The sequence below is a fragment of the Hyperolius riggenbachi genome, chromosome 10 (assembly GCF_040937935.1).
Source record: "Hyperolius riggenbachi isolate aHypRig1 chromosome 10, aHypRig1.pri, whole genome shotgun sequence".
In the NCBI taxonomy this organism is placed as follows: Eukaryota; Metazoa; Chordata; class Amphibia; order Anura; family Hyperoliidae; genus Hyperolius; species Hyperolius riggenbachi.
In genome coordinates, this window is record NC_090655.1 from 235,992,954 (window position 1) to 236,019,906 (window position 26,953).

The 26,953-nt window shown below is 44.5% G+C and overlaps 1 protein-coding gene across 3 annotated transcripts in view; it reads right to left on the reverse strand.

Moving 5' to 3' along the window:
- Positions 1-9,375: 9,375 nt before the first annotated feature.
- LOC137534896 (zinc finger protein 3-like) overlaps positions 9,376-26,953 on the reverse strand; it is a 200,486-nt gene continuing 182,908 nt past the window's right edge. For 2 of the 3 annotated variants that reach the window (XM_068256588.1, XM_068256586.1), the window contains 5 exons: positions 15,232-15,352; positions 15,024-15,102; positions 14,508-14,605; positions 13,579-14,395; positions 9,376-12,987 (listed from right to left, as the gene is read on the reverse strand). In XM_068256588.1, the coding sequence (XP_068112689.1) occupies positions 11,915-12,987; positions 13,579-14,395; positions 14,508-14,605; positions 15,024-15,102; positions 15,232-15,255 (2,091 nt within the window). In that variant the 5' untranslated portion in view covers positions 15,256-15,352 and the 3' untranslated portion in view covers positions 9,376-11,914. Of the gene's footprint in view, positions 12,988-13,578; positions 14,396-14,507; positions 14,606-15,023; positions 15,103-15,231; positions 15,353-26,147; positions 26,205-26,953 lie in introns of those variants that run through there. The other variant, XM_068256587.1, reaches the window with a different exon arrangement.

Here is a 26,953-nt window from a genome sequence, read left to right on the forward strand (position 1 = left end):
TTTCAAACCACAAGGAGAACATCTACTACTTACGCTTTTCAGAGGCAGAGCTCCTCCCACCAACCCATGTAAAGGTTGTCACGTGAGGTTGAAAAGTTGTCCTCCATTAAAGTTCCACATCTTGAAGTAAAACTGGCTGTCAAAAAGGAAATAATTGTGTAATAAGATGACCAGAAAGATAATAAGGGCCTGAACTCCACTTGCTTTGAAGGAATAGCACTGCTAACCAGAGTGTGATAGGCTGAGAGGAGAGCTTGGAGAGGGTGTATAAAGCTTCTGCCTATCACAAGCAGTGCTGCACATTCCACACATTCCAGCCTGAGCCCGACAGAGCCGACAGAGGAAAGAAGATAAGATTTATTACAGAGACAGTGCAACTAGAAAAGGCTGCAGTATGCCAGAGCACATTAGAACAGGTATAGGAGCTTACAGGATAGAAGAAATAAGGCTCAACATTTTGTTACAGAGTCTTTAAATACGGACACATGAATTATACAGGTGTTGTGGCTAGTTAAATGCAGTTTAAGCACTGACTGTGTGTACGTTGCCCCAGAGTATGCATAATTTACATTAGTACATTTTTAAAGGATTGAGTTGGCGATACAGATTGCAGGGCAGTTAAATTGGACCTGAACTCAGAACTCCTCTCTGCTCTAAAAGATACACAACAGCATAATAACCTTTAAACATAAAAAAAAAAATAAACATTTCTTTGTTACAGCTAATACAAAGCCTTAAATAAATCTGCACAGTTTCTACTCCCTGATTCATGGAAGCAGACATATACCGGTAGTTTATAGCCTGTGCTTTGAAATGGGCTTATCTGTCATAGGCAGTCTTGTCACACGGGGGAAGATCAAATTACAACTAGTAATTAGACACAAATGAGGGGGAATTACACAGGCTAAACTCTTTATATACATACAGGGTGCATTTCTGTTTTCCTTTTGTCCTGTGCAAGAGTTCAGGTCCACTTTAAAGCTAACATCCATTGTGTTCCACAAAAACCATGCTTCCAGATAAAGTGCTTGAAACTACCAAAATACTATACATGCTCGGGCTCCTGTGAATACCCCAGAAAACATCTCACTAGAGGTTGGAGATAAGAGTCCATCCACTTCCTCCCTGGGCTCACAGAGGGATCCAATCCTAGCAAGAATGGGAAGACCTCTGGGGAAGATCCAAGAATATGAACTGTGAGAAGGGCTTGGAAAATTACATCACAGAAAATCCTCTAGAAAACTGACCCGTTGTTTGAAAGGGCATCCATATTGTCACTGTGGGAGATCAAGTCTCACGTCTCCTGTCTGAATTTCATGGCAGAATTTCCATACAGGGGGTCATCTGTGTCCTCAGAGCTAAGCTGGTGGACAGACAGAATCAGCTCTTCCTTATCTGTCCTCTCATAGAGCATCATAAACTAAAGTGGACTTCCTCCCTAGGATGTCTGGATATAGAGAGGAGGCCAGGCCAGCACAGTGCTCCTCCAATCCACACTGACAGCTGTAACCCATAGGGATATTATCTGATAGCTACATATACTGTAGAAGCTTAAAGGGATACTGGGGGGTCAGGGGAAAATTAGTTGAACTTACCTGGGGCTTCTAACGGTCCCCCGCAGACATCCTGTGCCCGTGCAGCCACTCACCGATGCTCCGGCCCTGCCTCCGGTTCATTTCTGGAATTTCAGACTTTAAAGTCTGAAAACCACTGCGCCTGTGTTGCTGTGTCCTCGATCATGCTGATGTCACCAGGAGCATACTGCGTAGGCCCAGTATGGTCTGTGTCTGCGCAGTACGATCCTGGTGACATCAGCGGGAGCGAGGACATGGCAACGCAGGCGCAGTGTTTTTCAGACTTTAAAGTCTGAAATTCCAGAAGTGAACCGAAGGCAGGGCCCGGAGCATCGGTGAGTGGCTGCGCGGGCACAGGATGTCTGCGGGGGACCGTTAGAAGCCTCGGGTAAGTTCAACTCATTTTCCCCCGACCCCCTACAGTGTCCCTTTAAGGGAGACAGAGGGGTGAAGTTTCTGATTGCAGGGGGAGTGGTGATATCAGAAAATGATTGTAATATTGGAAGCAGGACTGTTTTAAGGGGAGTGCAAGGTGAAATAATTGCTTTTGTTGTTGCTAGGGGTAACCACCTTTTCGGCACCAGAAGTATAAGAACTGTGCTTAGTAACTTGACATTCTCACAGCAGCAGCAGACAATGGCTATCATTCATAAAGCATTACCGAATGTGGTAATGCAGAACACAGCTGACTTTACCGAGCACTTAGCATAATGTCCATTCATAAAGGCTGTTACTGCATGAAAAGTTGAAATTACCGAGCAGTGAGGTAAATTACCGCCCTGTGCTGTAAATATCTCAACAAATGTCAGTGAATGTCAATTCACGAAGATTAGAACAGGCGGTAAAGGCATGAAACAATGCTGTCTGCATTGAAGTGTTGATCAGAGTGCAGGACTGTGCTGGGAGTCATGGCTCACAAGCAGAAGCAGTAAGATCTCCCTCCAGGCAGCAGCAGAGCAATTGGAACAACACAGGCTTCTCCAGAATTCCTCTGGCTGTTTAACCTCTTGAGTTCCTGTGTGAATGATACGTAGGAGCTGGTGGTGTAAATCACCTAAGCATGGAATGCGTAAAGGTTCTTCAAGTTCTTCTAAGCGGTGACAATTAAATAGAATGTTAAGAAAGACTAATAGACAGATTCAGAGCAGATTCAGGGCAAGCAGAAGCAGTATAACAAAACGTACATCTAAAGGGAAGTTGGGATGCCTCTTATATTGTAATGCTGTCTCTGCACGGAGAACAGATGTAACAACACATACAACTACTCTTTTGCTGTTACCGACAGTTGGGCTTCGGTAAATTACCGCACTTCTGTCGTACCTGTGAAATTTTTTATGAATTAGCACACAACAGTCTAAAATACCGACTGTGGTATTTTCCTGACCAGATTTTTTTTACCGCACATCCTTTTATGAATGATAGCTAATGGAGGGAGATCACAGATGTCTGAAACAACTAAGGAGATTTATCTGGCTTTGACAGGAATGTAGGTACATACATCATTATCATCAATTTTCATTACCTCAGTAAAGCATGAATATGTACGTGTAATAGATAGCGGAGATGCCTCCGCATCCACATCTCAGCCGCTGGCCTCTGCCGCGCAGTTACATGTTGGAGTTTTGCCTGGTCCCTCAGTTGCACATAGACTGAGGGCTATGCGCGCACGCGCCAGGCGACAGGACCTTTATGCGAGAAGAAGGGGAGTCAGCTGATCGGCCGGTCAACGGACTCCAGCAGTGCTCCGGATTGGCTGAGTGACTGAGGCGGCGCTGTGGAGCGCTCTTAATATATATAGGACCTGCCTGTCAGTTGCTCTTCGTCTGCTGTTGCAAATGCTACGTGTTAGCACTCAGACCTTAGTCAGATCCCAAAGTGTGCTAGAACCAGCAGGAGCTGGGGATCCACACTTCGTCAGATTCTGTTGATAGCTTAAAGTACTAATTGAATTGTATTATTTGGTATGACCCTCTGCTAGCCTCGACTACTCTTCTGCCTACTGATTCTGTGCCTATCTGATCTTGTTGCCGACTCAGCTTAAACCTTACTCTGATTCAGTCTTCTGTCTTTGTACCGTATCTGTCTGTGTGTTGCCGAATCTGCTTGTCTGACTCTCCTGCCCTCACCAGTGAGCTTAGTTCTGGTGAGGGATTCTAAGTATAGTAATCACCTGCTCCTCAGGTTGATAGCTGCAGTACAGTCTTAATCACCTGCTCCTCAGGTTGATAGCTGCAGTACAGTCTTAATCACCTGCTCCTCAGGTTGATAGCTACAGTACAGTCTGAATCACCCGCTACGTACCTTCTGTTTTTACTGTGCATCACCCGCTCCTCTGGTGAACCGATCACGAATTAATCTGCATCTCCAGCCTGCTGGAGTACTGATTCCAGTATTTTATAGAGATACCTCCCTATACCAGCTCCTCTGGGAAAGTGGGTATCTCTATCTATATTTAATCTATCTATATTTAATGTTGCACCAAACATTTATCTTACACCTGGTTGACCTATGTCTTGCTATACTTGCATTATTGGTGATTCTGCAGATCACCACATAATCAGGTATAGCATCTGTATTATTGGTGATACTGCAGATCACCAATAATCAGAAAATCTGTCCTTGCTGACACCAATCGTTACAGTACAGTAGATCATTTCATTGCTCTTGAGTCATTCCTATTGACTGGCTCACCTTATGCACCTGAGCAATTTTCACGTTTCAGCACTCCTCCCATTCGTTTGCCAATAACTTTATCACTACTCGTCACATTTAAATGATCTTCTTGTTGTTGTTGTTGTTTTTTTGCTACAAATTATGCTTTCTGTGGGTGTTTTTTAAGTAATTAAGTTATTCTCTATGCATTTTAAAATGAAAAATTGGGGAAAAAATGAAAAAAATGCACTATTTCTCCATTTCCTTCCACTATGGCTTTAAAATAAACAATGCTACCGTACATAAACCACACGTTTTATTTGCCCAATTGTCTTGGTAATCCCAATAATTAAATTATGTCCCTAGTGCAATGTATGGGAATAATATATTATTTGGAAATGAGGGTGTGTTTTTTGTTTTTCTCACTGTACCCTAGCAATAGCTGCAAGCCTTTATTTGCAAAAATAACAGTAATATAGCCCCATGGCATACATATTTAAAAAGCTGTGTCCCTAAGGTAACAACTTGCACAGCGTATGGAGGCTGAAGAATGTCCCATCAAGCTGGAGCCGCCACCTGCACATGGAAAGACTCCCTGGATCACTCTTTCATTCATCGCGGGACCCAACTTCTGCCGCTCCTTCACGCTGATTGTTAGGTAAGTATGTCACCTACTGGAGGGGACAGGGGCATAGACGGGGAAAGGAGGACACAGGGTGGGGGACAGGGCAGAGGACACCTTTGGACCATAAGACACAGGGACTTTTTCCTCCTACTTTTGGGGGAGAAAAAATGCTTCTTATGATCCGAATATGGTACTTGGCTGCCCAGCTCCAGCACATTGCGGCACTGTTTACTGCCCCACCCTCCGTAAGAGTAGAGACTCTTGGTTCTTGGTTCTCTGTTTCCCTTGCTGTTTTTACTTTAGGTAAGCCTCTTAAAAGCACTCAGCACTTTTCACTGTTGATGTACAGTATATTTCTTCAGCATTGTTTTTTGGCAGCATTTTTTCTTGCATTTATGTGTATCGCTCAGCACTTTACATTGATATTGGGATTGCTATTTGCATTTAATACGCTGCAGTAACTGTGGGTTATAAATTTTTTTGCACATTTTTTGTAGTTTCTAGATACACTTGTTGATATGAGACACAACTTGTGATATGTGAGACAACTTTTGCCACTAATACATGCTGCTATAAGCGTTTATTTATGTCATTCCTTTCCACTTATATTTTTTACCTTCCCTTTTTACTTGGCATACCCTGGTAAATTACCTATTGTTATCATATATATTTATATATATATATATATATATATATATATATATATATATATATATACTGATACAGCAGGGGTTTGATTACATTCATCAATAGGAGAATTTTAATGTTTTTTAATTATGTTTTTATTGTCCAAATAAATGCACAATCGATTGAAAATTGGTCTTTATTACCCCACCTAGGGGCTACTGTTTGTTTTGGTGTTTACATTGTGCGTATGAGTCCCATTGATGGTGAAATACATTGATTTGCTCGTATGTTTGGTTGCACTAGATATTATGTGTCATTCAATCCCCAGAGGCAAAAGAGGGAACACTATTGTGAATCAGGCTGCTCGTGTTTGAAAAAAGTGCTTGATTTTTACAATTATTTATAAATGATTTTGTCAGTGTTTCCCATTACAAAATCTTTCCTCTCCCAGATTTACATTCTGAAATGTATCACAGTCTGCAACATCTTTACTGCTGGAAGGTGATGCCTGTGGAAGGAGATGCTGCTTGCTTTTTTGGCAGATGGAAACAGCTGTTATTTCCCACGATGCAACAAGGCTCCCACAGTGTGATGTCAGTACCTAGGTGCTGACATCACACTGTGGGAGGGGTTTCACCACAACATCAGCCATACAGAGCCCCTTGATTATCCATTTGAGAAAAGATAAATATTTCTCGTGGGAAAGGGGGTATCAGCTACTGACTGGGATGAAGCTCAATCCTTGGCTAGAGTTCCTCTTTCAATTACATATCACAATAAAGGTTATGAAGGACATATGCCGATATGGGAGAACCCCAACCTGCCTGAATTCAACACTGTTCTGGATCTTCACTTTTGGATAGCCAGGGGTGTCGTGTTTCTTGAGAACATTATAGCCAATGACTAACTCCTGTCATTCCAAGACCTGAGGACTAAATATCATACTGACCCTAATCAGGAATGCAGGTACTACCAACTACGCCACGCCTTCTGGAAGCAATTCCCTCACTTCCCAATACATGCGTACAACTATTGTAGAAATAATCCGTGAGGGCCCAACCAGGTGCGTGATAGGCAAGCTTTACACAACGTTATTAGACTATGGGGCGCCTGAACTTGCCACTCTCTCGAGTTAAATGAGAAATGAATGGAGTTAAAATCATGGATGAGGACTGGGAAGATGCTCTATTCGCTGCAAAACAAAAAGGTATCTGCCTGTGTATGAGAAAGAGCTACTCAGCTATACATAAGGCTTATCTGACCCCTGGTAGGATAGTCAAATATAACCCCCTTACTCTTACCAACAGAAGAACAAATCTGTAGATTCAAATGGATCACAGGCAACATTCCTATGACAGGGAGGTAAGCATACAGACCAGTGCAGGGTCGACAGCTGTTTCGCACCGCTATGGCCGGTGTTTCATCAGGTCTTCTTTTTGGTCTTGACGAAGCACCGGCCATAGCGGAGTGTAACACCTGCACTAGTCTGTATGCTTACTTCCCTGTCATTAGAATGTTGCTATTTAATTGCATCTATTGGATTTTAACTGGAATTGAACAAATATATATCTTCTAGCAGTGGATGTGCGCTTCCACCTTTTTTCTTCTGTTGGTAAAAAATGCTACTGGATTTTGGAAGTAGCACCCTCAGTGCTTATCCACATTGGCCTTGTGACCCCCTTAGCTTCTCAAAATTCCAATTTCTTTCATCTTATCTGGAGCTGTCCTATAGTGGTGGATTTCTGGACACAAATGATCAAGTTCCAAAATGATAAAATGGGCTGTCCCATGAACTCTGACACAATCTGGGTGTTATACAGTATGAAGGCTTGGAATGCTCTCTTAAAACCCTCCTACTATTATTATTATTATTATTATTAATTTATAAAGCGCTAACATATCCTATGGCACTGTACAAAGTAGGAAAACAAACAAGGGGTACATAATGATACACCAAAGATATACATCAAATATAGACACTGGTACAAAATACAGAACTGGTGGTTACAATGACAGATGTACCATGATGAATAAAATGTATAACAGAGTGCAAGCTATGAAATGAACAAATTCCAAAACACGTAAGGGTGAGAGAGCCCTGCCTTTGTGAGCTTACAATCTAAAGGAATGGGGGGAAACAAGAGGTGGGAAAGTGTGCAGTATACATACAGACAGTGTATGTTACGTTATCTAGTAAGGAATAAAAATTGATGTGAGGTCAAAGGGGGAATGGCGTAGAACCAGCGATCGGGTTAGTTAATTACACACCGAACACTGTGCTCCAGCTCTGCAGGGGGCCACAGGAGGGGGCCCATGTGGAGGTAGGGAGGATGATGTTGGCCCCCCTTCCCGCAGTGGCCCCTATACCTGCTACCTATACTGGGGGCACCTATACCTACTACCTACTGTATATTGGGGCACCTTTACTTGCTACCTATACTGGGGCACCTATTCTTGGCTACCTGTACTGGCTGCACCTATATCTAGCTACCTGTACTGGTGGCACCTTTACCTGCTACCTATACTGGCTGCATCTATACCTGGCTACCTGGACTGGGGCATCTATTCCTGGCTACCTGGACTGGCACACCTATTCCAGGACAGGAAAAATGGGATACCAATGCATATCTGGTATCGTTGGATTCAGCAGAACCAGGGCTTTTACAAGCTTTTACAAAGAGTAACATTTTTGTCAGTAAATGTACTTCTTCTCTGGAAAACAAACACAACAGAATTTTATTTTTTATTACACTTTTTTTTTAACATATTTTACTCAGAAATGTTGTTATATATCCAGAAAAAGTACATTTTGTTTCAGTGTTCAAGCCCAATTCATTGCAGAAAAAACAATATATAATATGTCCTATTTCATGTAGGTTTTTTTGTCAAAAATCCTAAGAAAACCTAATAAGAGCAAAATGTCTAAAAACTTGGCAATAGATGTTTGCGTTTAGGACAAATCGGTTGGCAGGGAAAGGGTTAAGAAACAAACACGAGGTACATAATAATACAGACAATGGTATATACCAGGGCTGTGGAGTCGGAGTCGTGGAGTCGGAGCAATTTTGGGTGCCTGGAGTCGGGAAAAAATGCACCGACTCCGACTCCTAATGAATTTGTAACTGTAATTAAAATAGAAAATATGATAAAATGTTCTATTTCTCAGATAATAGTCATTAAAAATAATGTATATATACAGTAATAGCTGTGCTCAGTCCACAAAAATGAAATAAACCAATCAAAATTAGTTACTTGTGCTGCTTTAATAAAGCAGTCCCCGTATTTTTAAAGTCAGATATACATATCTGATTGTGACTGTACAGTATATATGATGTGTACACAGGGATCTCTTATATATACTAAATAACGTCTATGCTGTAAGAATAAAGCCTGATGTGTAGCCGTGTCACTAATAGAGATGGTCAATGAGATGGAAATAATTTTGCATTGATGCTGGTTTATGGAAATGTATGCACTCCCTTTGCTGATGAAATCAAATAATTTGATATGTTGTTAAAATTTGGTTTGGTGACTACAAATTAAAGGGTACCTGAGAAGGATGAAAAGAAGAGTGTTATACATACCTGGGGCTTCTTCCAGCCCCCTTCAGGCTAATCAGTCCCTCGCTGTCCTCCTCCACAACCTGGATCTTCTGCCATGAGTCCCGGTAATTCAGCCAGTCAGAGCAGTCTGTCTACGTGCTGCTTCCACAGCCAGGAGCATTCTGCATCTGCGCAATAGTGCTGCGCATGTGTAGTACGCCCCCGGCGGCGGAGTGTGTGCATGCGCACTACACCAGACTGGCTCAAGTACCTGGACTCATAGCAGAAGATCCAGGTGGCGAAGGAGGACAGCGAGGGACTGATTAGCCTGAAGGGGGCTGGAGGAAGCCCTAGATATGTATAAAACTTTCATTTCATCTGTCTCAGGTTTACTTTGGTACACAGTAGTACTATACCCTACATATGCTCTCCCCACAGAGCTGCAGGGAATCCACTGAGAATGTTGTGCACATTGAACACAGAGGTGTTGTCTATCACCCATAAACCTTGTTCAGATTGTGCATGAAGGATGTGTAATAGAGGAAGAATCTCCTCATTCCCCTGTAGAGTACCTGCACATCACTCTTACATGCACCCACACTTACATTGCCTAGGGCCTGATAGATGTTCTTTGTTCCGGTTTGTACCTTTTACAAGTACTCTTACCAAGGACTAGTTTTAGTCTAAAGGGAATAAATATAGTAGTCTACATATCCTTCTCACTTCAGTTGTCTTGTAAAATTCCTAAGCGTTGGCAGTTAAGAGACGAATTTCACGTTGCATACTGTTAATCAGCAAAATTGTAATATGCAAATTAGAGGAGGAGGAGTCGGAGTTGGAGTCTGTGGAATCCTAAACTGAGGAGTCGGAGTCGGTGGATTTTTGGACCGACTCCACAGCCCTGGTATATACACCAATAGGCAAAATACAGAATTGAAACAAAATACAGAACTGGTAATTACAGTGACAAAAGTAACATGATGAATAAAATGTATTACAAATTCCAAGACACAAAAGGGTGAGAGAGTTCTGCCCTTGCCAGCTTACAATCTAAAGGTGCGTACACACGCACTACAGAAGCCAACGACGGGTCCGTCAGACCCTCCCGCTGGGCGGACGTTCAGCCGACAGAAGTGCGTGTGTACGCACTGTCGGCGGACTGATGAGGCTGTTCCTGAACGATCCGCTCAGCGGAGTTCACTCTCTATGTGAGGATATTCATCCAGTTCATTGTTTCAATGGAGTTTATATTACACGTAATGTTTTATTATGTATGTTTTCCTTTTATTTTCAATAAAAAGATGAATGATAAAAAAATAGAATGCTGAAGTCTCATTAGTGCACTTCCAATGAGCATTTGATCAAATCAAAATAAGACAGTCAGTTCTAAACAATAGGTGAGCGTATAGCATAAAGCGTTGTAATTGCAGGCACTTTGTGTACTAGCTTTAGTCTAAGCTGATATTACATTCGCCTGTGTTCAACGTGAGGTAAAGCACAGCGTGATTTACAGCTTCCCAGCGGGTAACCAGGATATACGTTACCCTCCCTGGTGGATGCAGCAAGCAGCAGGATGCCTCCATAAACCTCAATCCACAGCTTGATCCGGCCGGAGATGAAAGCGGGGAGAAGCGCGAGTGTAGCAATGAACAGGGGTCCACAGCTAAGCCAGCAGGAGTGATGCAAAGAATTTCATGATAAGTTTTTGCTTTTTTTTTACTACAGTAACAAGCTTATCTCAGCATGCAAAAAACAAAGACCAAAAAAACAAAAGATGCAAAATTGTGTGTGTGAAAAACTGAAGAAAAACGTATAAGGAACTTGCATGGATAAAAGTAAACGCTGCCCAATAGTAAAGCCTGTGACGATACCGGTATCTTTAGGTCTTTTGTTTATCATCTCACACCTTTTGAGTCCTCTTCAAGAGATTCACCCCACATACCATATTATTGCATGTCCTGCCCAAGCCATGCAATCTCTGACATAAAAGCAGTCGCAACCTCCTCCAGCAGTAATTGAGTAACTGTCTGTCTCTTGCATTATCTACACCAGAAACTCCAGGCACATTACACTGCAATAACAGAAGGTGCGAGACCTGCCCTTATATCTTGTGCACAAGCCAAATACAAATACCAAACTCACAGAAATATCATCAAATACCAGACCAATTTTCCTGTTAGTCATTCAATGTTGTATACATGATACGCTGCATGAAATACCCCTCAAGAGGAATCTATATAGGAGAAACAGGACATAAACTATGTACAAGAATGAACCATCACTGATTTAAAATCAATGAGGGTAAAATGGACACACCAGTGGGCCAACACTTCTGTGAACCAGGACACAGCATGCAATATCTCAAAGTACTTATTCTCAGGGGTAACCTAAAAAATGAACAAGCAAGAAAGATTTCTGAGTACAAATTTATGAATATGTTTAAGACATTAACAGAAGGTTTAAATTGTGGAATGAGATTCATGACTCCTTATGTAACATGATTGACTTGGCTTCATGATCTTCAGAAACCTGCTGGATTTCATGTTTGCTTGCACAAACTCACTGGCTCCAGCCTGCTGATCACCTGACATCTAACTGCTAAACAGTAACCAGCACAACTGCCATCTACGTGTTTACTATTTACCTGCATCAGTGTTTTACTACAGCTAACATCTGGAAATATGCCTGAAGAAGGGGACCTGATCCCAGAAAGCTTGCATCATTTAACTTTATCAGTTAGCCAATAAAAGGTATTACTTTTACAAGACTTTTTTCTACCTACATAACATGTCTGTCTCTTGGTAAGGGATTTGGAATCAGTGGTGGTGAGCTAGATGGAGGTGTCACTACAGGCTTGTCACTCACCACTTGTGGGGTCGGCAACGATGGGCAACTCAGGGGCCACAGGAATCTTCTCTCCTACCTGAATAGGGCTTCTCACCAGTGTGAGATCTCTGATGTTTGATAAACTGTGGTTTCTTTGAAAAAAATTTCCCACACTCAGCACATGAATAGGGCTTCTCTCCAGTGTGGGATCTCTCATGTCTGACAAGGTATGATTTTGCTACAAAACCTTTTCCACACTCAGAACATGAATAGGGCTTCTCACCAGTGTGTAATCTGACATGTCTAACGAGGTCTGCTTTGCCTCCAAAACATTTCCCACACTCAGCACATAAATAGGGCTTCTCACCAGTGTGAGTTCTCTTGTGTCTAACAAGGTCTTCTTTCCGTCCAAAACATTTCCCGCACTCAGTACATGAATTGAACTTCTCACCAGTGTGAGTTCTCTTATGTTTATCAAGGACTTCTTTCCGTCCAAAACATTTCCCACACTCAGTACATGAATGGAGCTTCTCACCAGTGTGAGTTCTCTCATGTGTAGCAAGTTCTTGTTTCAATCCAAAACTTTTCCCACACTCAGCACATGAATGGGGCTTCTTACCAGTGTGGGCTCTTTCATGTCTGTAAAGCTTTGATTTATCAATAAAACATTTCCCACACTCAGCACATGAATAAGGCTTCTCACCAGTGTGAATTCTCATGTGTGTGACAAGGTATGATTTCTGTGCAAAACATTTCCCACACTCAGGACATGAATAGGCTTTCTCACAAGTGTGAGTTCTCTCATGTCTAGCAAGATCTGATTTCAGTCCAAAACACTTCCCACACTCAGCACATGAATAGGGTTTCTCTCCAGTGTGAGATCTCTCATGTCTGACAAGGTGTGACTTCCGAACAAAACATTTCCCACACGTGGAACAGGAATAAGGCCCTCCAGCAGTAGAAGATCTGTGTTGGGTAGGAGGCCCCTTGGGGTTAGACAGGTGAGGAGAGTCTGGGGGAATATTTGGGGTAACTAGGATATCTGCAGGAGACTCTTGTCCAGTGACATCATAATCCATTGTACAGTCTGTGGATACAGAGAGACGAGTCTCTGAGAGGTTCCTGATGCCGGGACTCCGTCCTGCAAATAGAGGAACATCATCACTTCCTGTTAGAGAATTCTGAGGTGAGGACCAATTATCATTAGGGGGTGGTCAGTGAGCTGCTGATAATTCCAAGTTGATTTAGTTTTAAAATGGACCAGGTGCAGCAGCTGCATAGCTTTGCATATAATTGGCATAACATTTGCACCATTTCAGAGGTATTAGCATGTCCCTGATCGTCATCAGTTATCAGCCTGATAGGAAACTGTAGAAGGTTGTGCTCATTACAGGCGGCCAATCACATGACAATAACTTTGCCTTGCATGCAAGTCTAATGTGTCTTGGAGTTCGGCCCATTAAATGTACTTCCTGTTAAATGAGATTAGCATACATTTTGCATTACACTCGCATACAAGTTGGCGTTATTTGCATCTCATTGACCCTCACTTCACCTAAAGCATTCACCATACATTGAAAAGCAGTAAATTGTACAGATTGATGAGACAATAGAAGCAATGTGTCACTCTTGTGACAACTGACCTATATGTATTTAAAGCAAGAAATCTGTGTGACACAGTCTAACAGCAATACAGATACACATTATTCTATATTTACTGCTGATTACTCACCTGTTGTGCCCCTTGTAACAGTGTCTCCCTCTTTACTTGTCCCCATTATGTCACCCTCCTCCATAGACTGCTGATCACTCCTCACATGTGTCTGTTCTTCCTTTTTAATTGTCCCCATCGCATCACCCTCTTCCACAGGCTGCTGACCACTCCTGACATGCATCTTTTCTTCTTCCTCTTTAATTGTCCTCATCATATCGCCCTCCTCCATAGACTGATGATCACCCCTCACATATGTCTCTTCTTCCTCCTCCTTAATTCTCCCGATCATGTTACCCTCCTCCATAGACTGCTGATCACTACTCACATACTTTTCTTCTTCTTCCTCTTTATTTGTCCCCATCATGTCACCCTCCTCCTTAGACTGCTGATCACTCCTCACATATGTCTCTTCTTCTTCTTCCTCTTTAATTCTCCCTATCACGTTACCCTCCTCCATAGTCTGCTGATCACTCCTCACAAACGTCTCTTCTTCCTCCTCCTTAATTCTCCTGATCATGTCACCCTCCTCCATAGACTGGTGATCACTCCTCACATATGTCTCTTCTTCTTCCTCTTTTATTCTCCCCATCATGTCACCCTCCTCCATATACTGTTGATCACTCCTCACATATGTCTCTTCTTCTTCCTCTTTAATTCTCCCCATCATGTCACCCCCCTCCATAGACTGCTGATCACTCCTCACAAACGTCTCTTCTTCTTCTTCTTTAATTCTCCTCATCATGTTACCCTCCTCCATAGACTGTTGATCCCTCCTCACATATGTCTCTTCTTCTTTCTCTTTAACCACAGCACTTCCATGTATAAGTTCTCCACCCTAAGTGCACAAAGTGACCAATAATATAAAATGTGAACACAGATAACAGCATACAGAGAAGGGAAGAATGTGTCACAGTTTGAAGTCTCTGAAGACCCCCAGTACCACCGACCTGATAATGGTGAGGTATGGAGTGGTCTTCCTGTGGACTATCCTGAGAATAAAGAGGACCTGTACATCTCTCTGGTGGGTTCCTGTTACTGGATCCATCTGTAGGAAACACACACAGTGAATACATTGGGGTTGATTCACTAACTTGACAGGCAGCCTATTGGGCCAATTAAAGTGCACAGATCACTCTCTTTAAAGTTGCTGGAACTGAAGGGGCTTAGGGCGGGACGAGTGGAGCGCCCGTTATTGGCAAGGGGCAGGCGTAAGTTGCCAGTACATGCTATGCTGCACTCTCCTCTGACTGAACTTAATTACTTACACAACGCCGCCACTAGTGTTTGTAGCTAGCAGGGACTTAAAATCAAGGTCTATTGATTAAATAGTGCAAGTAACAGGTGGTTACTCGCGCTATTTAATTTAGTGAATAAACCGGATTGTCTCTGTGTTTAGCAGATGATGGGAAATTCTAGGTGTCCCCTCCATACTGCTCTCTTCTGAAATAAAAGTCTCCTCTTACCTGGTGATGTGAGGGGTGACTGATTCTCAACCATGGCATCCTTGTAGAGGTCCTTGTGCGCTTCTATATACAGCCACTCCTACATGGAGAAATAAATGGTGACATCCTGACACCTTATATGAACCTGACACACACAATGATACCGTCACCACCCAGACACCCCCCTTGTGTTATAGGATAATGTCCCATAATTCCCAGCACAGCTCACCTCTCCAGTCAGCAGCTCCATCATCTTCCTGGTGATTTCCAGAATCTTCTCCTTGTGTCCTTCAGATGTCAGGGAGTGAGGTGGGGGTCACATGATCACCAAACTTTACTGGAGAATAGCTCTGTATAGAGAGACCAATAATAGTGTCACATGACACTCACAGATTCCTCCTCACCACTGCCATCATCTGTGTGTTTTTGCTAATAGAGATAAACGTGACATCATGAGACCTCCCAGAATCCTCCTCATAATAGAGATAAGAGGGACATGATGTGACCTCCCAGAATCCCCCTCTTCTCTCCATTCAGCTGTGTGTTTTATTACTAGAGCTAAGAGATACATTATGTATCTCTTAGCTCTAGTGTCCTACTGCCATGGTGACTTATGTGAGCATGCTGCCCCTATGATGGAGCTAATGTGCTGGTAGGGCAGTGATATCCATGTTATGTGAGCATGTTGCCCCTATGATAGAGCCAATGTGCTGATAAGGCAGTAATATCCATGTTATGTGAGCATGTTGCCCCTATGATGGAGCTAATGTTCTGCTAGGGCAGTGATATCCATGTTATATGAACATGCTGCCCCTATGATGGAGCTAATGTGCCGGTAGGGCAGTGATATCCATGTTATGTGAGCATGCTGCCCCTATGATGGAGCTAATGGGCTGGTAGGGCAGTGATATCCATGTTATGTGAGCATGCTGCCCCTATGATGGAGCTAATGGGCAGGTAGGGCAGTGATATTTATGTTATGTGAGCGTTCTGCCCCTATGATGGAGCTAATGTGCTGGTAGGGCAGTGATATCCATGTTATGTGAGCATGCTGCCCCTGTGATGGAGCTAATGGGCTGGTAGGGCAGTGATATCCATGTTATGTGAGCATGCTGCCCCTGTGATGGAGCTAATGGGCTGGTAGGGCAGTGATATCCATGTTATGTGAGCATGCTGCCCCTATGATGGAGCTAATGTTCTGCTAGGGCAGTGATATCCATGTTATGTGAGAGTGCTGCCCCTATCATGGAGCTAATGGGCTGGTAGGGCAGTGATATCCATGTTATGTGAGCGTGCTGCCCCTATGATGGAGCCGATGTGCTGATAAGGCAGTAATATCCATGTTATGCGAGCATGCTGCCCCATGATGGAGCTAATGTGCTGGTAAGGCAGTGATATCCATGTTATGTGAGCATGCTGCCCCTATGATGGAGCTAATGTTCTGCTAGGGCAGTGATATCCATGTTATGTAAGAGTGCTGCCCCTATCATGGAGCTAATGTGTTGGTAGGGCAGTGATATCCATGTTATGTGAGCGTGCTGCCCCTATGATGGAGCCAATGTGCTGATAAGGCAGTAATATCCATGTTATGTGAGCGTGCTGCCCCATGATGGAGCTAATGTGCTGGTAGGGCAGTGATATCCATGTTATGTGAGAGTGCTGTCCCTATCATGGAGCTAATGTGCTGGTAGGGCAGTGATATCAATGTTATGTGAGCATGCTGCTTTTATGATGGAGCTAATGTGCTGGTAGGGCAGTGCTATCCATGTTATGTGAGCATGCTGCTCCTATGATGGAGCCAATGTGCTGATAAGGCAGTGATATCCATGTTATGCGAGCATGCTGCCTCTATGATGAAGGCAATGTGCTGATAAGGCAGTGATATCTATGTCCTGATGAACTGCCCTATTGCTCACTATTCTGTTGCAGAACTTACTGGCTGTAAAGCATTACTTCTTCCATGTATCTCTACAGTTCAGTTATTGGTGTATGGTGCTACACCAAAAGGAGAGGATGTACCCACTGTTTTCTATTTCATGTTTTGATACTTTGCTGATCTGCTTATCAATAAAAAAACTTTTTGAAGGTTAAAATTAGAGATAAGGGTGATGTCGTGACCTCCCAGAATCCTCCTCACCTCTCCAGTCAGCAGATAGATGATCTCCAGAGTGAGGTTCACTATCCTCTCAGTCATGTGACTCTGGTCCTCATCCATTCTCAATGATGTGGTTATGTGATTTATACTGGATGCTGCTGCCTTTTGATAGATAATAAGGGGAGGATAATCTAGGAAAGTGTTTCTCAACGTGGGATCCGCAGACCCCTGGGGGCACATCAGCACCTGTCAGGGGGTCCCTCAGGGGTCGCAGATAAAATGGCAGATCTCGCCCACCCAGGAGAGATAAAGTGGCAGGCAGCGTCCCCGGCAAGGAGCGCCGTAACTTACATAACCCGTTCCAGGGCAGACTTCTCTCCCGCTCTCTCCTCCTCTCGCTGCCTCGCGTCCTTTCTTCATGGTTACCTGGCAAGTGCCTCTCATGATGTCAGAGGTACTGCCGGAAGTCACCATGGCAATAGGACACAGCGGCGGCGAGAGGAAGAGAGCGTGGCTAGAGGAAGAGAGCTCGGCAAGAGGAGTCACCGCTGGAATGTGGTTATGTAAGCTGATACCTACTCCTGTACCTTGAAACCTATACTGGGGGACCCATAGCTCGCTACCTATCCTGCTGGCACCTGTCCCTGGCCAACCTATACTGTGGCACCACCTGTCCCTGCCTACCTATACTGGGGCACCTATTAGCTTGTTACCTATCCTGCTGGCACCTGTATCTGGCTAACCTACACTGGGGCACCACTTGTACCTACCTTCCTATACAAGAGAACCTTTAGCTCATTACCTATTCTGCCGGCACCTGTACCTGGATACTTGGCACCTATAGCTTGCTACCTATACTGGGACACCTGTAGCTAGTTAACCTACACTGGGGCACCATCTGTACCTGGCTACCTAGGCACAGGGGTACAGAGGTGACACAGAGGGACAAAAGAGGCACGGGGAACAGAGGTGACACAGGGGGACAAAAGAGACACAGGGAGAACAAACATGAGACGGGGACATAGGGGAACAAAAGAGGCATAAAATGAGGTGACACAGAGGGGGACAAAAGAGAACGGATTCAGGTTAAACACGGACCTAAAGTCCCAATCTCATTAGTTAACCAGGGACTACCTGTATTTCGCTAGTACTTGGCTCCACCCATATTATGCCATGGACACGCCCACTTTTTCACTGCGGCGCCCTTTCTTCGGTAGCGGGTACATTTGCTTGATGACCCACAAAGGGGTACATGTGCTGAAAAGGTTGAGAACCACTGATCTACAGTTGTACAGTGAAGAAACTACCGATAAAGCATCCCCCTCCCCCAGCACTCCCAACTGCTGTCACTTGTGGGTGGTAGGGCCATGCAGAGTATCACAGGAAAACATAATAAGTTGGTTTATAGCTATCTGTGCACTATACTCACAGTTGTAGGCAAAAACTGGTTGAATTGTCGATCGGGCATGCTTGTGGCAGCAATAATTTTCGAATCAGATGATCGATCAGCCGCCAAATCTATAGTTGTATGGCCACCTTTAGTTTAGCCCTGCCACACCTTTAGCCACGCCCCTCTATACTGTTCTCGGGCACCTAGTGCCTTCCCATCTATCCCCCATATATCTTCCCTGGTGCCTAGTGCCTCCCCATCCATCCCCTTTATAGCTTTCCTGGTGATGTTTAGTGCCCCCCCCCCCCTCCCTACCCCATATAGCTTCCCTGGTGGTGTTGGTACACCTCCCCAATAAACCTTCCTTGGTGTTTACATCGTTTGGTTGAAAAAAGACATCTGTCCATCAAGTTCAACCATAACTAAAAAAATATCCACCATGATTCAGCAGAGTGCGTCTATCTGCTACAGCTCACCTCTCGCTGTAGTGCATGATGCCAGGCACTAGAGCGAAAGGTAAGTTGTAGTGGAAAGACACAACACTGGAGCTCAGTGGAGAAGGTGAGAGCTTGCACTGCTACGCATTCACTCTACTAGACTGACTAGGGGAGCACAGGACAGAGAGGATAGGGGCACCCCGAAACACAGGGGCCTATAGCAGGACTTGGGACCATATGCTATTTACTCTATCCTCGGTATGCTAGTTAATCTATCCTCTGTATGCTAGTTACTCTATCCTCGGTATGTTAGTTACTCTATCCTCAGTATACTAGTTATGCTATCCTCGGTATGTTAGTTACTCTATCCTCGGTATGTTAGTTACTCTATCCTCGGTATGGCAAGCAGACAAAGATAGCAGGAAAGCTGGCACTGCTGCAAGTGTTCAATTTATTGTAGCAAAGATGAGGTGCAAACGTCAGACGCCTGAACATACAGCTACATTTTGCCAAACAGGACCAAACGGACACTAAGCCGACAAATATGGGTTGGGGCAACTCACAAGTGGGCCCCCTGGGTTTTAGCCCTCAGTTCGCTTGGGATGAACAAGACCTCAGGAACCTTGAGCTGTTATGCGAATTAGAGGACAGCACGACGATTGGAGCCAACCGAAATGAGGCCCAACCTTCTAAGTTTAGACCTTGTAGGTCAGTGGCGCCATTTCCGGTGCAACCAGGATCCAGCCTGGATATATTTCAAAAAGTAGTTGAACGCGAGCTGAAGGCAGAAATATACCCAAAAGTGGCAGACAACGTAACAACAAAAGAGAAACAAGCTCTGAGGTGGCTACGATCCAGACCAGACTTACAGATTAAAAGAGCCGATAAAGGCGGAATAATCGTTGTCATGTCCACGAAGCAATACCAGGAAGAGGCTTTGAGGCAGTTGCAGGATACAACCACCTATAGGCCATTATCTAGAGATCCCACTAACCACTTTTTAGACCAATTAAGATCCCTCCTAAGGAAAGGAGTAGAAGTAGGTGCTCTGCCCCCCTCTCTGGCAAGTGGCCTTATCCCCTCCCACCCAACTAAGCCCATTTGGTATCATATACCCAAGGTTCACAAGTCCCGGACCAATCCCCCGGGCCACCCCATTGTTTCTGGCATGGGGTCGGCCACGGAGAGGTTGTCCAGGTATCTGGACCACGTCCTGAGGCCGCTATTGGAGGAAATACCTTCTCACCTCTGGGACACCATGGATGTGCTTAGGGGCCTTGAGGGTCTAAAATGGCATACTGGCGATTTCTTGGCCACCATTGACGTTGAAAGTCTTTACAGCCGTATACCCCATACCTTGGGCATCATAGCCGTCAGGCACTTTTTAGACAAAACTGATAAAACTACGGTTTGTAAAGACTTTATCTGTGATTGCCTTCTGTTTGTGTTAACCCACAATGCTTTTTTATTTGATAGGAGATGGTATTGGCAGGTGGCAGGCACCGCAATGGGGACAGCTGTCTCCTGTGCATATGCCAATATATTCCTAGCATGGTGGGAAGAACTTTTTATACATTCAGAGGACAATCCATACAGGGCGAGCCTCAGGATGTGGTCCAGGTATGTGGACGACATCTTGGTATTTTGGTCCGGGACTCGTGACTCCTTTTTTAATTTTTTATCTTACATTAACTGTAATGTTGTAAATATGACCTTTACGGCTGACATTCATTCAGAGAGGATCGCATTCCTTGACCTGGAGTTGATAGTCCATAAAAATAGCTTGATATCTCAGGGATACCGTAAACCCACAGCCAGTAATGCCCTACTACATAAGTCGAGCTTTCACCCCACCCATGTTACTCGCACTTTGCCCTACTCCCAGTTCCTCAGGTTGCGCCGCAACAACGTCAACGATGCGGATTTCCGCAAGCAGTCTGAGGAACTGGGAGTGAGGCTTTTGGCCAGAGGATATAGGGAACAGGATATACAAGAGGCTTTCAACAAAAGTAATCACATCAAGAGGTCAGACCTCTTGAGAAGGAAAACAACGAACTCTAGCATGCAATGGAAGATTCCCTTTTCCTTTGGCTACACCAATATGGCAGACCATGTGAAGAGGGTAATTAGAAGGAATTGGGACATTCTGACCAGGGATCCTATCTTGAAACCCCTGGTGACGGAGGGACCATTATTCTCTTTCAGGAGGTCACCCACAATAGGCTCGTTGGTGAGCAGGAGCGAGTTTAAAACGGCAAGTGGGAGTGATTGGCTACGAGAAGGCGGCCCTTGGGGTAACCATAGGTGTGGGCATTGCAAATCGTGTAGCCAGATAAGAGTGGGTTGCCAATTCCATATTGGCCCACTTCGACGAAATGTGCGGTCGTTTTTTACATGTCAAACGCGATTTGTGGTCTACACAATATGGTGCCCCTGTGGGAGGTTCTATATAGGAGAGACGACGAGATCAATTAATGAACGGTTCAGGGAACACTACAATTCCTTGAAATCTGGAAAGGGTTCTCCAAGAATAATCCAACACATGCGAGAAAGTCATGGGAATGACCCCAACAAATTGAAATTCGCAGGAATCATTCATGTCCCACCCCCGTCTAGAGGCGGAGATAGGGAGAAGCATTTGAAAAGGGAGGAAGCTATGCTAATCCTACAGTCAGGAGCTATGGGACCCTTAGGTCTTAACGACCATACAGATTTATCTTGCTTCCTTGATCCTTGAACCTCCCTTCCCTTTCTGTGTGTGTCCGTTGTTTCTCCCTCCTCCTGTCCCCTTGTTCCCTGGACCCCCCTGCAATTGACATGCTATTATGTGTTCTGTTTGCCTTGATGCTTTATGCTTTGTATGCAATCTGTCATCCTTTGTACTGTCATTATTTTGGAAGATGGTGGGAGCATATATTAACCACTCTCCTACCTTCCCTCTTTCACCTTTCATGTTTAGTCTATCCCAGTTGGTGATATCTCACCACGGGATATGGGCTATTTTACTTCCCTTCATTTTTGCCCCCCTACCTTCCATCCCCTCCTATTTCCTATAGCAGCACTATATTTAGCTATTATAGCACTGTGTGCTTTGTACTTAGGACTTTCCACCCAGACGGAGCACGATTTGGCCACACTGACACTTAAGGTTCTATGACACCTTTTCTATTCAGGATCCCCTGATCTTTTGTATCCCCTACCCCCCACTCCACCTTCCCTTCCTCCCCTTTTTTCCTACTTTTCCCCTCCTCACCCAAGGTGTGAGCCTGGCCGGGTCGGGCCCTGATCACGTTTGGCCGCTGGGGTGAGTGTTTCCACTCACCCTATGCGACCTTATTGACGCGTGCGTCGCATGCATAATTATGCAGTACGCATGTATCTAATTGGCATGCGTACGTTGTAGGCGCCACGCGGATTTTCGTACGCATGTGACGTACGTTGACGCAACGCGTCAATGCGTACGCACACGTGACGCGGAAGTAGGGGCGGCGCTGCCACCGGAAGTGACGCTAGACGCTGGCTCTGAATAGTATTTAACCAGCAGCCATTGCCCAACAGTGTTGCAGCCTCCGTAGAAGCGCTGTTTAGCGCGAAACGGCCGTCAGGCATCCTGTGCCCAGCACCCACCATCCTCCACGCCTCTTCTCACCAGGGTATGTGTTTTTTCATGCTATACTTTTTGCAAGATGCTGCACGTTTGCACCTCATCTTTGCTACAATAAATTGAACACTTGCAGCAGTGCCAGCTTTCCTGCTATCTTTGTCTGCTTGCCATTTGATGTTGTTGCTTGAGCACGCTGAAGAGGTTTAAAGAAGAGGTATATGTGTAGTCCTCCTGTGCAAACTGCCTGTTGCCGCAGCTGATGTGTGCATGCCATTTTACTGTAGTGCCAACCATCTGCTTTTCTATGAATCTCTATCCTCGGTATGTTAGTTACTCTATCCTCGGTATGCTAGTTACTCTATCCTCGGTATGCTAGTTACTCTATCCTCGGTATGCTAGTTACTCTATCCTCGGTATGCTAGTTACTCTATCCTCGGTATGCTAGTTACTCTATCCTCGGTATGCTAGTTACTCTATCCTCGGTATGCTAGTTACTCTATCCTCGGTATGTTACTCTATCCTCGGTATGCTAGATACTCTATCCTCGGTATGCTAGTTACTCTATCCTCGGTATGCTAGTTACTCTATCCTCGGTATGTTACTCTATCCTCGGTATACTAGTTATGCTATCCTCGGTATGTTAGTTACTCTATCCTCGGTATGCTAGTTACGCTATCCTCGGTATGTTAGTTACTCTATCCTCGGTATGCTAGTTACTCTATCCTTGGTATGTCAGTTACTCTATCCTCGGTATGCTAGTTACTCTATCCTCGGTATGCTAGTTACTCTATCCTCGGTATGCTAGTTACTCTATCCTCGGTATGCTAGTTACTCTATCCTCGGTATGCTAGTTACTCTATCCTCGGTATGTTACTCTATCCTCGGTATACTAGTTATGCTATCCTCGGTATGTTAGTTACTCTATCCTCGGTATGCTAGTTACTCTATCCTCGGTATGTTACTCTATCCTCGGTATACTAGTTATGCTATCCTCGGTATGCTAGTTACTCTATCCTCGGTATGCTAGTTACTCTATCCTCGGTATGCTAGTTACTCTATCCTCTGTATGCTAGTTACTCTATCCTCGGTATGCTGGTTACTCTATCCTCGGTATGCTAGTTACTCTATCCTCGGTATGCTAGTAGTTACTGTATCCTCGGTATGCTAGTTACTCTATCCTCGGTATGCTAGTTACTCTATCCTCGGTATGCTAGTTACTCTATCCTCTGTATGCTAGTTACTCTATCCTCGGTATGCTGGTTACTCTATCCTCGGTATGCTAGTTACTCTATCCTCAGTATGCTAGTAGTTACTCTATCCTCGGTATGCTAGTTACTCTATCCTCGGTATGTTAGTTACGCTATCCTCTGTATGCTAGTTACTTTATCCTCGGTATGCTAGTAGTTACTCTATCCTCGGTATGCTAGTTACTCTATCCTCGGTATGTTAGTTACGCTATCCTCTGTATGCTAGTTACTCTATCCTCGGTATGCTAGTAGTTACTCTATCCTCGGTATGCTAGTTACTCTATCCTCGGTATGCTAGATACTCTATCCTCGGTATGCTAGTTACTCTATCCTTGGTATGTTAGTTACTCTATCCTCGGTATGTTACTCTATCCTCGGTATACTAGTTATGCTATCCTCGGTATGTTAGTTACTCTATCCTCGGTATGTTACTCTATCCTCGGTATACTAGTTATGCTATCCTCGGTATGCTAGTTACTCTATCCTCGGTATGCTAGTTACTCTATCCTCGGTATGCTAGTTACTCTATCCTCGGTATGCTAGTTACTCTATCCTCGGTATGCTAGTTACTCTATCCTCGGTATGCTAGTTACTCTATCCTCGGTATATCAGTTACTCTATCCTCGGTATATCAGTTACTCTATCCTCTGTATGTTAGTTACTCTATCCTCAGTATGCTAGTTACTCTATCCTCGGTATGTTAGTTACTCTATCCTCGGTATGCTAGTTACTCTATCCTCGGTATGCTATTTACTCTATCCTCGGTATGCTATTTACTCTATCCTCGGTATGTTAGTTACTCTATCCTCGGTATGTTAGTTACTCTATCCTTGGTATGCTAGTTACTCTATCCTCGGTATGTCAGTTACTCTATCCTCGGTATGCTAGTTACTCTATCCTCGGTATGCTAGTAAATCTATCCTCAGTATGCTGGTTACTCTATCCTCGGTATGCTAGTTACTCTATCCTCAGTATGCTAGTTACGCTATCCTCAGTATGTTATTTACTCTATCCTCGGTATGCTAGTTACTCTATCCTTGGTATGTTAGTTACTCTATCCACAGTATGCTAGTTACTCTATCCTCAGTATGTTAGTTACTCTATCCTCGGTATGCTAGTTACTCTATCCTCGGTATGCTAATTACTCTATCCTCGGTATGCTAATTACTCTATCCTCGGTATGCTAATTACTCTATCCTCGGTATGCTAATTACTCTATCCAAAAGACCAGCCAGACGGAGCACTGCTTTTCAGCGCTGCTAGATTTGGGCGCAGCCGGCGCTTCCATAGACTACAATAGGAATCATTCCTATTGCAGCGCTCAGTGAGTAACGTCGGCTCCGTCAGAAGACGGAGCCGAGGTTGCTTAAAAACATAATAATTTGGCCTCCAGCAATCGCTGGAAGCCGAATTATTTCATTCCCCCGCTATCCATGTCGGCCTGGAGGGGGAATAGTAATTAAATCGGCCCGGACTTGTGCAGAAGCAGGATCAGCCATATACCGCTGTATCCTGCGCCCAAGTCTACCGGCGCCGATTTCAAATGTACTCCAGCCAGACACCAAACTTAATTTAACAGCACACAAGAAAAATAAAACAAATAAAAGTAGCCATACTTTCATTGAGATCTAGTCAATGCTGCTGATGAATCCTGGGTGGAGGGGGACCCATGATTACCGATTACTGTGAGGGACCTCTCTGCCTACTACTGGGGGGGGGGGGGGGTCCTCTGATTGCTGATACTGGGGGGGGGGAGGCGGCTCTGGCTACCTAATACTGGGGGGAGGGGGGCTCTCTGGTTGCCTATTACTGGACCTCTTGTTACCTAATACTGATCAACGCTTCTACCTAATACTGGGGGCACAAGTGGCTACTGAACCTGTGTATATTTAATCTATTAGCCACATCCTTTACATCACACCTATATAGTCACAGCCATCTTTCATGACTCACTCTGTCCCCACCGCCCCCTTTTACCCTCCCTCGGTGGGTAAAAGCCCCAATCTGTGGCCATATAATACACTGGATAAAAACACCTCCTCTGACACAGGGGACTGGGCCTCATATCCTGGCTGCAGCAGCACCTGGTCAGTAAGGAGGCAGGGGGTAACTGACTCCCTGATGCTCCAGGGTGGCTTCTGTGTATGCCCATAGTGGCTGCAGGTCATAAGCACTGTGACTCCTTTAGGAGAATAGTGCTATACAACAAGGGTTACTGCTTATTTATAAGGGTTACCAGCTTTATTTATAACGCTAAAACACATACAGGAACACCTGAACATCCTGCTCAATCTCACACCCATCCTACATCCTGCACAATGCCCAATGGGGATAAATCTGCTATTTGATAGTACAGTAAATCATACAATTACCTCTTCCAACACGTGCACTCCACTTCTTGGCTATGTGGATTCATTACTTCCTGCCCGTGCGTTCTATTCGGGAGGTGTGCGGTCGCCATCTTCTGGTGAATTGGCTAACTGCAGTCTCTGTTTGTGGAATCACCTGCACTAGTGATGGGAATTCCGGCTCTTCTTGGAGAATCGGCTCTTCTGAATCGGCTCCCATTAAAGAGCCGGCTCTTACGGCTCTCAATCGGCTCTTTATTAAATATCACTAGACGCCACTAAGAATCGGCGTAAAAGCCCCGCCCCCATGACAACTCCAGACTGCTTTTCTCGCTCGGGCAATCCCTCCTGCTACTGCTCTGCTCTGCCCCATACACTCTTAGGGCTGGTGCACACCGAGCGGCTTTTTGGGAGTTTTCAGATCCGCTTGCGGCTGCGGATCTGCTTGGTCAATGTATCTCAATGGGGTGGTGCACACCAGAGCGGGAGGCGTTTTGCAGAAACGAAAAATGCCTGGGTGAGGCATTTTTTGGATTGCGGATGCGTTTCTGCCTCAATGTTAAGTATAGGAAAAACGCAAACCGCTCTGAAAAACGGCACTTCAGAGCGGTTTGCCAGGCGGTTTTTGTTACAGTAGCTGTTCAGTAACAGCTTTACTGTAACAATACAGGAAATCTACTACACCAAAACCGCTAGACAAAACCGCAAAACGCTAGCTGAAACGCTACAGAAAAAGAAGAAAAAGCGTTTCAAAATCTGCTAGCATTTTGCAGATCTGCTAGCGGGTTTTGGTGTGCACCAGCCCTTACAAGCTGCACGAGGAGGACTAC